General features: G+C 41.0%; 1 protein-coding gene across 1 annotated transcript in view; it reads right to left on the bottom strand.

The window, feature by feature from the left end:
- Nucleotides 1–8,555, bottom strand: part of LOC118019423 (protein bicaudal C homolog 1) — a 281,958-nt gene extending 273,403 nt beyond the window's left edge. Inside the window, exon 1 of the mRNA XM_035018592.1 lies at nt 8,259–8,555. Within this exon, the coding sequence (XP_034874483.1) occupies nt 8,259–8,448 (190 nt within the window). The 5' untranslated portion in view covers nt 8,449–8,555. The remainder of the gene's footprint in view (nt 1–8,258) is intronic.
- Nucleotides 8,556–13,450: the final 4,895 nt, after the last annotated feature.

Raw genomic sequence — 13,450 nt, 5'->3', positions numbered from 1 at the left:
CTGGCCCTGTAAAAATGTTTTAAGATGTCTAATGTTTAAGCAAAGTATGACATGTCAAGTGCATATTTTATATCCATTTAAAACCATGCTCTTCAAAAATCTTTAATGAGATGGAAAATACTCAGGACACAGTGGTAAGTGAAAAACTGGGTGTGATCCCAGTTTAGAATGTAAGGGACACAAGACACAGAACCATATCTATCTTATCTTTATTGGTTTTGTCTGCATCCCCAAAGCCTAACACTAACAGTGTACCTGACATACAGTGGGAACTCAGTATCTGTTGTAAAAATAAATTATGTGTGGGCATATTTTTTAAAGCCCAGAAAATAATTCCCAAAATACTATCAGTGGTTATTGCTAGATTCCCAAAACACAATAGTGGTTATTGCTAGATTAGGAATGACTTTTTTTTCTTTTCATATCTGTTTGTACTTTCAAGTATTCTATAAGAAGTTCATATTACTTTCATAATGAGAAAAAAAAATTGCAATGGCTAATTTTCAAATCCTATGTTTGAGCATCTTCCTGTACAAGAGATGCAATTAAGCTTCAGATAAACTCAATATGCAGACTAATGTGTGGTTTCTCTAATTCACTGTAACAGAGAAACTATATCTACAAAGTGAGCATTACCTTTTGATATACCAGCATCATAAATGCCAATGGGATTTAATACTTGTTACAAATAAATGTTTTCATCATCTACAGTTATTAGTAACTTAGTAGGTAGGAAATGGATTTATAAATATATAGTATCCACAAAATGTTTCTATTAATGGTTTGTGTATTTTGGATACTGCCCTAAGTGTTAGTACCACAAGGATTAAAAATCAAATTCAAAATGCTTCTACAGCATAGCAAGGGCTTCCTGCCAAGGTCATCCCATGCACAGCAAGAGCCACTATAAATTAGCATTATAATTGTGTCTCATCCCCAATAGTTTATTAAGCATTTTACATAAAGAAAAATATATGGTCACTGTTATCCATGCATTTTTTAAGAAATACATTTTAGAACAAACTAAGAATGAGCCAACTGGTATATTTTATTAGCTCAGCACTCTGGACAATTTCAAACACCAAAGCATGGCACAAACCTGATGATAATTCGACTGTCAAACTGCGTCCAAAATGACTTCAACTTCTGAACAAATTCTGGCTTTCTTGGCCAGATTGTACTGCAGTAACCAATCTACAAAAAGCCAAAAGGACAGAAGCATGAACTACACTGAACCTGTCAATTCTAAAAGCAATCTGAGATGGGTGATAGGCAAGAAGGAAAAAGGAAAAGAGAAAAGATATCTTGGAGTAATAAAGGGAAAATGGGCATTTTTATTGTTGCGTAATTTTCAATTAAAAAAAAAAAAACCTGACATGGAGAAAACAGTGGAGGAAGAAGACAATTACATTACTTAGTAGGCCTAGGTTCTGTTTGTAAAAGTAGTAACAGGATGAGAACAGCTCTATACGATCAAGGATATTGTGTCTTTGGAATTTAAGTTTATTCCTGGATTATGCCAAGGAAGAAATTCCACCTACCTATAACATTACCAAATAATCTAAATTTCTAAGGATTATCAACCAGCCTCCAATATAAGTAAGCTTCTGCTTCAGTCACAACTTGAAATTTTTGTCACAATTCCCTCCACTTCACCCACTGTGGGGAAACTATGGGTTGGATGATTGTGCCTCCCTTTTTTTCCTTGCCTACTTATGTTAGAGAAGCTAGAAAAGAAGTTACAATCCCAGAATCTCTTGTAGCAAAGAATGGCCAAAGAAATACAGATGGAAGTTTCAGGAGAGAGATTCTTCCTCAAAATCTTGAATAGAAAACAATGTTTCCTCCTTTCCCCTGCACAGACCCCAGATGCACCTCCAGGCATAGACAGCCAGTCCGTAACAATGAGGCCAAAACCCACAGACTGAGGATGGCAGAGGCGAGGAGGGTAGTGACTGGGCTCCTTGATGCCCCTGAGCAAATATTGGAGCATAGACCTCTTCACTCCAGATTTTGTGTTAGGTGAGGAAAATAAACCCCTGGCTTGTTTAAGCCACTCTGTTTGGTTTTCTGTTAGTCACAGCCAAATACATTCCTGCCCATTAAAATCATCAATATGACAAATCTTTCTATGTTTTAACTTATCAATGATCAACTTCACCAAAACCCCACAAGTCTTCGCAAAGATAAGACTTACTGAGAGTACATGCATTTACTGAGAGTGCTTACTCAATGCCCATGAGGGCAGGGACGTAACGCCCATCTCATTTTACCCTTACAGGACCTTAGAAGAGTCAAAGTTAAGAACCCAATCCAGGCCAGTCTGACAGCAGCTTCTGAGCTCTTTACTGCCAAGCTACACAATCTCTGGTGAACTTTCTCATTGTTTATAAAGCAATCTTAACCTTCACTTCTGCTCTCAGACTCAACCACAATTGTCCTAACTTTCTGATTGGAGAAAGGCTTCTAAAAAATAAATCATTCCTTCCCCTAAACAAAAGGGATTCACATGTAGTTTAAAAAAAAAAAAAAAAAAAAAACCTGGCAAGCATTTGCTCTCTAGTGTTTTTTTTTTTTTAAAAGATTTTATTTATTTATTTGAGACAGAGAGAATGAGAGAGAGAGAGAGCACATGAGAGGGGGGAGGGTCAGAGGGAGAAGCAGGCTCCCTGCCGAGCAGGGAGCCCAATGTGGGACTCGATCCAGGGACTCCAGGATCATGACCCGAGCCGAAAGCAGTCGCTTAACCAACTGAGCCACCCAGGCGCCCTCTCTAGTGTTTTGAAATCTTTATCTATCACTGGCACACAGCTACCGCTACGCTAGCATCCACTAAGCACCCTGTGCCTGGCACTGGGCTAAGCATTTCACATGCATCGTCTCATTCAGGGCTCACAACATCCCCATTTTACAAGGGAGCAAACAGAACACGTAAGCCTGGGCACAGACTTTGAAAAAAGTCTCTTTCCAGACACCAAGGAATGACAAGTTCAAAGCAACATAAAACTAGAAAGGACACTGATTTTGCTACTAGTCTTTAGTAAAAATATCAGAAGTGATTGGCTCAGGACCCTTCAAAGAATGAAAAATACTCAAGGCAAGGACAACTAACAAGGGTGTAAAGCCCTCTCATCCTGAGCAAAATCTAAAATTCCACACTCATGTCTAATATAGCTTTACTCAATATATACTCAACCACCTTTACAAGAAGCTAGTATGCTCATCAGTGTGTGAGCTGCCAGGAAGGCCAATAATCTTTAAATAGCTATGAATATTTATTTATCATAAGACCATTTTTTTTTGAGTGACAAACTAAAGATTCTGTATTTTTTTTAATGTTATGTTAATCACCATGCATTACATCATACTATAAGACCATTTAATTCATTTTCCAGTATACTTGATTTTCATTTGCAATATAAGAATGTGTGTTTTATGAACTATGGTTTATAATTAATATAGTTATTACTCATTTATTCAGCACTTCCTATATGGCCAGCACTGTGATGCTTTATATACATCATTTTTGTCTTAATCATCACAAGCACCTTAGGATGCAAGAACTATTAATACTCCCTTTTATTTATTTGTTGATTGATTGATGGGGGGGGCGGGCAGAGGGACAGAGAGAATCCCAAGCAGGCTCCACACCCAGCATGGGGCCCACTGCAGGGCTCAATCTGACAACCCTGAGATCATGACTTAAGCCGAAATCAAGAGACAATGCTTAAGTGACTGAGCCACCCAGGCGCCCCAACATCCACTTTCAGAAAGAGGGCCACAGGCGATGAATTTTCCCAAGCTCCCTATTAGAAGATAGCATCAAGATTAGAATCCACATCTGGCCCAGAGCCCTGTGATTTTAACCACTAAGCTTCATAAAGTTATTTATTTCTTCCTATTATATTAGCCTTAATCGAACATTAGCTAGAAAACTATATCAAGCTTATTTATCTTAACTTTCAGTACTCCCCATTTGTGCTTTATATTTCTCCCATAAACCATCTAAAACATAAGACCATCTTCACTAAAGATTCACTTCACTCGCTGAATTAAAGAGATAACATAATCACTGTTCTTACTTTTAATCAATGATGTGTTGATAACCTATTTTAGTGGCTACTTCTGCTACTCAAGCAAGTAAAAGTAAATGATTCTCGTTGTGCCTATCATTGTAAAAATGCAACACGGTTTTCAAAGTCTTTAACAGCAATATCCTAAAAGCCCACCAGATGTCAACCTTAGTTCATAAAAATAGGCCATTTCCCACCTTGTAACACTTCTATGATGAAACAAGGGATTCAGAACTTTGAAAATGCCTATGCTTTTATCTTTAATTTTATTGTTATGTTAATCACCATACATTACATCATTAGTTTTTGATGTAGTGTTCCATGATTCATTGTTTGCGTATAACACCCAGTGCTCCATTCAATACATGCCCTCTTTAATACCCATCCCCCCACCCCCCTCCCCTATAGAACCCTCAGTTTGTTTCTCAGAGTCCATAGTCTCTCATGGTTCGTCTCCCCTCCGATTTCCCCCCTTCTAAATTGTATGTAGGCATGCACGTATGTTTTTTAACTTAAGAAGAAAAGTGTAACAGTAAGATGTAAAACATACAAAGAGAGAGAGAGAGAAAGAAAGAAAAAATATAAATATACAAATTCCATGTTTGCCTCTCAAGGTCTCTAGCAAATACCAAGACTATTTCTGACTCTTCTGACCTATTTATTTCCTACTTTCCACCAGACTTTCTTCTATACCATTCTTCTCCTCCTCTTTGCATACCATAAGTCACATTTAATTGAATTAAATGAATCAATACTATTATCTCACATGAGGCATGAAATCTAAATTTTTAAAATCAGTATTAAATAAATTAAAAACAATTTTTCTTTATGTTAAACAGTGCTGTCCATGGTATCCATTCCAAGGTTGACCATAAACTTCAATAAACTTGAAAATAATTCCCATTTATAAAATCATTGACTAATAAAATTGATCTTCATTTAGACAAAAATGTCAGATATTCTGCAAGGCTGAAAGAGAAGAGAAGAGCAGAGCAGAGAAGAGAAGAGAAAAACTAGCCAATTTTTCCCTACATTTTCAGCCTGGTGGTTTTTATGTATACAAATTCTTTTGGGATTCATTGATCATCCGAGAATGGTATTTCATTTCTTTGATCAGTGCCCTACTGCCCATATTTTAACCTCGCTGAATTTTTGGTCCATTGCGTAGAAGAAATTCTCTACTAATAAAAATGCAACCGATTAAAGATTAACTTACCCCCAGGACAGTCTCTCTAGAAACAAATTCCAAGCATTATAATCACTAATTTGCACTATGTAGACTTAAAGACAGATAATCTTATTTATCCTGATTTAAACTGGAAATCTGCATATATTTTAAGGCAATTATGAAAATAAAAATGGCAAACCAGATTCACATAATCAGAAATCCAACCAGGCAAATACTTTACTCACTTGGCACTTTTCAAAGGAAAAAGTTTTACACCCTAGAATATCTAACAATATTAGAATAATTGTTGACTTATCAAACTTCCTATCTTGGACTCTATTTTACTTCCACAGTATGAAATTGCAAAATTTTTTCGTTCTCCAAATATTTAGGTATACACTATACATCAGAAATTGTAATGGGCACTGGAAATCTTTTGAATCCATGCTGAAATATTTATTAATAATAAAAGCATCTAAAATATATATTAGGCTCTTATTTGTCAAACAGTGTTTTAGCTTAGCAGGCATTATATCTTTTAATTCTCACAAAACCCTAAGAGAAATACTATTATCAGTCCCATTTAGAGATGGCCAAACTGAGACAGAGAGAGGCCCAGGAACTGTCCCAAGGTCTGTGGGATATGAATCTAGGTCTGAGTGATTCCAGTGCCCACTCTCGCTATAATCCCCTGGTTTAAAACAATGAGACAGGGCGCCTGGGTGGCTCAGTTGGTTAAGCGACTGCCTTCGGCTCGGGTCATGATCCTGGGGTCCCGGGATCGAGTCCCGCATCGGGCTCCCTGCTCGGCGGGGAGTCTGCTTCTCCCTCTGACCCTCCACCCTCTCATGCTCTCTGTCTCTCATTCTCTCTCTCGCAAATAAATAAAATCTAAAAAATAAAAAAATAAAAATAAATAAAACAATGAGACACAGGATTATTTTTGGTTCAGAAAATCAGTCTCACTCCTTCAAACACAGTAGTTGAAGCAGGTATCACAAAATGCCTTGGTACACTGTGCCCCACGTTCTATTGCCAAACGTATTCAAAATTTACCTTCTCAGAAGGCAAAATTCACTTATTGGTGATTTCTGGAAAGTTAATCAAAGCCCTATATTCAATCATTAAAGAATTCTTTGGGGCTGAAATGTAAATATTTCATTACACATAGATTCTTGAAGAAACATTAGCTCTGTTAGGACTTCCTGTGAAAGAAACTTTAAGCAATTTTAAACCACCTCATGTCAGAGTAGCTAAGGGGACAGTCTTCAAACTTAAGAAATGCATCACCCATATTTCATTTTATTCTAAATGAAAATTAATTCAAAAAAGAAATCCACTTCGAAAGGTCAGAGGGCTGCCTAGAAACTAACATCGCTGTCACTATCTATGTGTCCACAAATGGAACAACAGGTAAGGAAGACACAGTATTATTAGAAAATCCACCTTTCACATCAGCCCAAACTCATGTAGGGAACAATCTCACAATATTTTTCTGAATAAACTTAGTATTTTGTTTTAGAATCAGAAACTAGGCAAAAAGAACCATGGAACAAATTAAACTAAAATGGATTACTGAAATACAACTTTAATTCCCAAATCCACTATAATTTAATTTCTAAATCCACTATACGATATTCTTATTTGAATAGTTTATCACAGAAGTAACTCTCCTAGAAAATTATATAATTTAAGAGGAAAAAAGAGAGAAAGAGAGACATGACAAGCACTAGGGATGTTTACCAATAAAAATAAGCAACAAGGGAGATGAGTTTATAGCTCATCCAAAAACACCAGCCAAACACTCCTATTTGTTTCTACCAAGTTATTGTCTTGGAAAACATGTTGTTCTCTCTTTAAATAACCTGCCTAATTGTCTTGAAAAGCCACTGCATTTCCAGGGAGGGCTAAATAGCTCCCATGTTGTAATGCATTGACTAATAAAGTCAAAGTTATGCATAAGGATACAAGAAAGTTGGAAAGCTCCAATCCTCTAGATATAAGGACACTAGCTACTGAATGAATCCACCATACACCCTTAGTCAAATTAATGCCTGGTCCTCTACAGTATTTTAAGAATGACAGTCATTCAAACTATCATATTTTTCTGGATGAGGGAAATGACCACACTGGTGACTTACAGGTAGGCTAGTAATTAACATTTTGAAGGAAGGCCAAAATGACCTTGAACATTTTAGCGTTCACTCTGAGAACTCCAATCCTCCCATTAAAACTCGGAATTTGCCTCCAGTCCTAAAGCTGTTGGGCCTGGGAAAGTCCCAGAGAAACTAGGGAATTAAAAAAAAGAAAGAAAAAACAATTGTATAAGACAGACACTCATAGTACAGGAAGATTTTTATGAACTGAGTGTAACTCAAGATGTGTTCTATAAGCCTGTCAGGAGATGAACACAGAGTGTCCTCTAACCCAGCAGCATTGCCCTGACACAGTCCCCACGCTCTGGCCGTTTACCCCCATCCAGGCCCCTTTGACTCCAGAGTGGAGGGTGGGGGGCGGGAACTCCTATCTTAAGCCCTGACATCTGCAGTGTTTCCCAATAGCGAGACAAGGCCCCTCAGCTGGAGGAGATGGATACTGACATGAGTAGAAACAGGGGCAGAGAGCTAGAATTCAAGGCTATCAGGGAGTGGGGACAGAGTCACGCAGACTCTGTGAGGTCCCAGTGGGTCCTGATGGTCCCGGTGTCCGCACTAAAGTTGGCATCTCCGAAGTATCCAAGGACACAACCGGGGCGCGCCGGTACAAACTCGGCCTTTGGCTTTTCTGAAGCGGGTCAAGCTATCACAAGGTTCCCGGTGCCTGGAGACATGAGAGGCGTGGAAGGGTGGAGAGTCCCGCGAGGTCTCCACTCCTTGGGTGTCCTGCGGCTTCGCGGGGGAGGGGACCCGGGAACTAAGTCGGCTATGGGCTGGAGTGGGGAGCTGGGCGCGGGGCGGGGATGTCCGGGAAGAAGTGCGGACTCAGTCCAGGAGTCCGAAAACGCGGGGGATGCCTACCTTGTAACATGGCCTCAAGTTTCTTCCTGTCCACGCGGAAGCGCTCCTCGCTCCACTCGGGGCTATGCAGGGGCGCCCCGGCGACCAGGTCGTCCTCGGAGCCGGGCATGGGCGAGTCAGTGCTGCGCTCGCTGTTGGAGCCCGGGTCCGACTGCGCCGCCAGGTAGCCGGGCTCGCCCTGGGCGGCCATGGTGGGCGCGCGGCGCTCGGGCTCCGGCTCCGACTGCGGCCGCCGCTCTGCCTGCGCCGCCGCCTCCGCTCGCCGGCCGGGCTCGACTGGCTCCCCGCGCCGCGGCGCTAGCTCGTCCCCCGGCCGCCGCCGACGCCGCCGCCACGGCGCCCCCGGCGCATCCCAGCCCCGAGAGCCGCCCGCCGCCCCGAGTCCCGGCCCGGATGCCGGGCCACCGCCTGCGCCTCCCCCTGCCAGCAACGCCCGCGCGGAATGAGCGCGGCGCGCCGCCCGCGCCTCCAGCCGCAGGGCTCCGGCGCCCCCTCCCCGCCCGCCGCCCCTGCCGCCGCGCGCTCATTGGCCCGGCCGGCCCACGGGGAGCCACGGCGGGCGGGCGCGCGGGCGGGCCGCCCCTGGCGCTCGGACACACTCGCGCGCGCACACTCACCACGTACACACGACCACTTTTCTGCGCTTACTCGTACAAACCTTACCCCGCACGTATACTTTCATGGTTTTTCAAACACAGACACTTACCAAGTTTAAGCACAACACTTTCTGAACGCACGCCAAATGCACACGTAATTCCCCTTCTATTTACACACACACATTACACCCTCTAACTCACAGCCCCCGTCGGTCCCCAAGTTTGAAACAGGAGGAGGGAGAAAGGAGAAGACTAGCGGAAGAAACAATGTCCATCTCTTGCAGACATCATTGTGGTCATTACTTTCACGCAGTTCATTCCTCCGCTAAAGTTCAAACCCAGATCACTCCTCTTATCACAGCAAAGTGGTCAGCTGCACAAGAAGTGGACAAGAGGCTTACTCTTTACTTTGAGGAAAGGGATTGTTTTCTTGAATGAAGTGAGGGGGGAGTCATTTTCTATGTGATTCTCAAGGAATTGATTCAGCTGATTTAGAAGGGGGGAGGGCAGGGTGGCGAAGAAAAGAGCCTCTAAGATGGAAATGGTGGTTAGCTGAATCCAGTTGGCATCTAGGCAGCCTGTTTTGTCAGGGGGCCGACGGCTCTTCTCTGTTTTCAAGGTCAGTCTCATAGAGGAAGACCAGCAAATGATCCTATGATCCTAACTGCCTAGGCCAGGCGACCCACCGCCGCTTGTAAACTTAGACTTGATGCACCAGGGAAGAAGAAACTTGCTTGCACCAGGCATGCCCTTGGCACTCCCATTTTTGCGTTCACACTGATTCATCCCTGTTTGTTTTGTGACCAAAAGCACAATTTTTTTTTTTTTTTTTTTTTACTCTTTTGGGGGTGGGGGTTGGAATGGGAAAGCAGTTTGTTACTGTGCCACAGAGGGAGGCTTACTGGCTTACACAAGGGGCAAGTTATACTTAGGGTCAATAGAAACTCATATAGGTTCAGTTGCCTAGTTAAAAAGAATGGTGCCATGTACTGTGGTGTCCTGACAGATGAGGTAACTAAGACTCTGGGAAGTCAAGTGACATGACTAAGTTCACATAGCATCAGATAATGGAGCCAAGAATCAAACCCAGGTCCATGTACCTGGCACATAATTTCCACAAAACCCTACCTTACTGAGTGGAAAACCTTCCTGCTCAGAGTCACCTGCTGAAAAACTGGGAGCAGATAACAGCTTAACTGCTTGCTTGACTGCCATGTGTTCCTTCTCTGAACTTATTAATTACTGTGCAAAGCTCTGACTTAAACACCAAAACAGGTTATCAAGGAGGTTTCCATCAGGGATGTTTGCCATCTTTTTCTGCCAAGAACTATTTGGGGGGGAATCTGAGATGTGCTGGATAGTGTGTTAGGCCCAAAGAAGAGTTATCAAAAACAAACACCATCCCTAGGCTCCTGGAGCTGACATTCTAGTGAGAAAGATAGAATGTTGATCTAAATAAATAAATCATTCATAAAAATATAAAATTGCCCCTATATTAAGCATTACAAATAAGAGACTCAAGATAGGAAAAAATCTGTAATGGAGTAATTAGATTCAGAGAGGTCAGTGGAGGCTTCTCAGAGAAAATGACTCTGGGGCTGAATAGAAGTTTGAGAAGAATTTAACTGGGCAAGAAAGAGGAGAGTGAGACTCCCTCCTCACTTCATTCAAGAAAACAATTCCTTTCCTCAGAGTAAAGAGTAAGCCTCTTGTCCACTTCTTGTGCAGCTGACCACTTTGCTGTGATAAGAGGAGTGATCTGGGTTTGAACTTTAGCGGAGGAATGAACTGCGTGAAAGCAATGACCACAAAGATATCTGCATTCCCTACAAATGACTATTTGATCATCCTAACATCCCTGAAGATAGATATTATAATTATCCTTGTTTTCCAGTTGAGGAAACGGGCACAGGAAGGTAAAATAAATTACCCAAATTTACACAACTCAGTAAATTATAAAATCAGGATTTGAACCCAGGAAGTCTCCCTTGAAAATTAGACTTAGCCGCTAAGCTATATTGGCTCTCAATAGGATCAGCATAAGCAAAGATCCTGTGGTGGGAGGAGGCAGTGTACATTCCTTCAGTGGAGAACCAAAAAGGAAATCAGCAAAGCTGGTAAAAGAAAGTAAGGAATGAGATGATGCCAGCTGAGGGAAGAGAGGTAAGGAGTAGAGTATGTAAGCCCTGTAGGCCAAGTTAAGGAGTTTTTGTCTTTATCCTTAGAACAGAAAGAAGCCATGGAGAGGCTTTAAGTAAAAGATAATATACTTAGATTTGCATTTTAAAAAATGACAATGGCTATAGTATGGAGAATAGATTGAGGGACAAGGATAGAAGTACACCATTTAAGAGACTATCCAGGAAGTTTAGATAATAGATACTGGTAGCTTACCTAGAGTGGTGAAGATTGAGAAATGTGAGAGGATTTGAGAAATGTTGTGATTGCAAATGTCACCAACTAGATTGGTGATGGATTGGATATGCAGTGATGGACAGAGAAATGTCAAGAATGACTCTAGAGTTTTGGCCAACATAACTGGAGAAAGATAGGTACCATTAGCTAAAATAGAAACACTGGAAGAGGATTGACTTCACTGGAATAAAGATGAATTTGAACTGGGCATATTGAGTTTAAGGTGCCGTTAAGACCCCAAAAAGCTATGTAATATAAGCAATTGGATGTATGGGTCTGGAGTTCAGAAAAGAGATCTTGACTGGAGACAAAAACATGTTACTTATTTGTTTGTAGGCAGTAATTAGCCATATACATGGGTAAAACTGTTTAGGGAAAGAGAAGAGAATTAGAAGAAGGGAGAACCAAGGAAAGAGCCTTTCACAAATTCTAACATTTAGTAATCAAGAAGATGACAATATAATAGGAAAGGAGATGGAAGGAAGGACAAAACAAAACAAAGTTTTGTTATGTAAGCCCAGGAAAAAAAGACTACTTCAAAAAAGAAAATGTGATGATCTTTGTAATAGTAGGAAGGTCAAAATTTTTTGATGAAGGTCACTGGGACGTTAGCAAGAAAATCAGAATGGAGTGGTGAAGGAGTGAATATAGCTAATGAAATGAGGAGTAAGGACAACTCTTTGGGAAAGGTTTGGCTGAAAAGGGGAGCAGAGAGCAATAGCTGAAGGATAATGTAGGTACAAAAAGGGCTGTTTGTTGTTTATTGGGTTGGTTGGCTGGTAAGTTGGATGACTAATTTAATGGGTGAGTTTTGAGCACTGGAGAAACCACTGGAAATGATCCATTTGACAGAAATTGAATATATAAGAAAAAAAAGAGGAGGAATCAATATTATAGGGCTTTGAAAGCATGAACAGAGTAGACTCCAAGACACAAACAGAAGCAAAACTGTTCATCCAAAGATGAACAGATAGGTGTAAATGTATGTCACTTTGTAGATTTCATTTCTAGAACTCAAGGGAATTGTCACCTGATGGCTTTTATTTTCCCCAAAGAGTAAAAGTCAAAATTACCTGCTGAGAATGTGGGTGAAGGAGAGCTGCTAAAGGTTGAGGAAAGTAGAGATTTTCATGTTTGTTTGTTTACAGAGTTTTTAAAATAGCCTTTTGCTTCTGTAAAAGAATGAATTGGTACTGTTGAGAGTCCAGATGATGTTGGTAGTCACAAATTTATAATAGGATCTACCTGCTTGTCCTGACTTTCTCCGCCAGTGCTAAGCTTCTTGGGTGCAGGTACAGAGAAAACACAGCAGCCAAATGGAGGAAACACCAGGAGCTAAAAGGCGAGAGAGCAGTGACTGATGGAAAATAATTTCCAATGTAGAAGTTCACAGTCAGCAAAAATATCAATCATACATGACAAATTCATTCTTAGGTATGAGATCTCTCAAAAGAGATTATTTTCCTTGTATTATTTCTGAGTAAGCTACTGAAGATCATGTGTCACCAAAGCAAGGGAGTAAATTAAGATGAAGAGAAAAACATGAAACATAGGAAACAAGAGATCCAGCACATGAAAGAGGCAAAGAGGGTCCTCAGGGTAATAGTGAAAGGAGATCTCAAATTGGAGTAGGTCATAAGTCTCAAGGTTGAGATTTCTTCTAAATTAAATAAAATGCTTGAAGAGTATAAACATATTCAGAGGAGCAGTGGGGGCTTTGAGGGGGACAGGGGTGAAAAGGTGCTTTAGGAGAACATTAATAGATAATGATAAACTTTTAAAAATTAAGAAGTACCAATATAAGCATGTCATTTAGAGGTATGGAGGTAAAAATAGAATCAAACTAAAAATGTTGGGGGGCACCTGGGTGGCTCAGTCGTTAAGCGTCTGCCTTCAGCTCAGGTCATGATCCCAGGGTCCCGGGATCGAGTCCCACATCGGGCTCCCTGCTCTGCGGGAAGCCTGCTTCTCCCTCTCCCACTCCCTCTGCTTGTGTACCCTCTCTCACTCTCTGTCAAATAAATAAATAAAATCTTAAAAAAAAAAAAAAGAAACTAAAAATGTTAGAAGTGGTTGCCTGTAGGAAATGGAAAATGGAAGTAAGGCATATGGTACTTCTGGTTTTTACACAAGTCTTCTAGAACAATTTGATTCTTTAAACCATATGGATGTATAGCTTTA

Source organism: Mirounga leonina, unplaced genomic scaffold (genome assembly GCF_011800145.1).
Source record: "Mirounga leonina isolate KUSES-001 unplaced genomic scaffold, KU_Mleo_1.0 Mir_108, whole genome shotgun sequence".
Taxonomy (NCBI): Eukaryota; Metazoa; Chordata; class Mammalia; order Carnivora; family Phocidae; genus Mirounga; species Mirounga leonina.
This window is presented reverse-complemented; position numbering and strand designations above follow the sequence as displayed.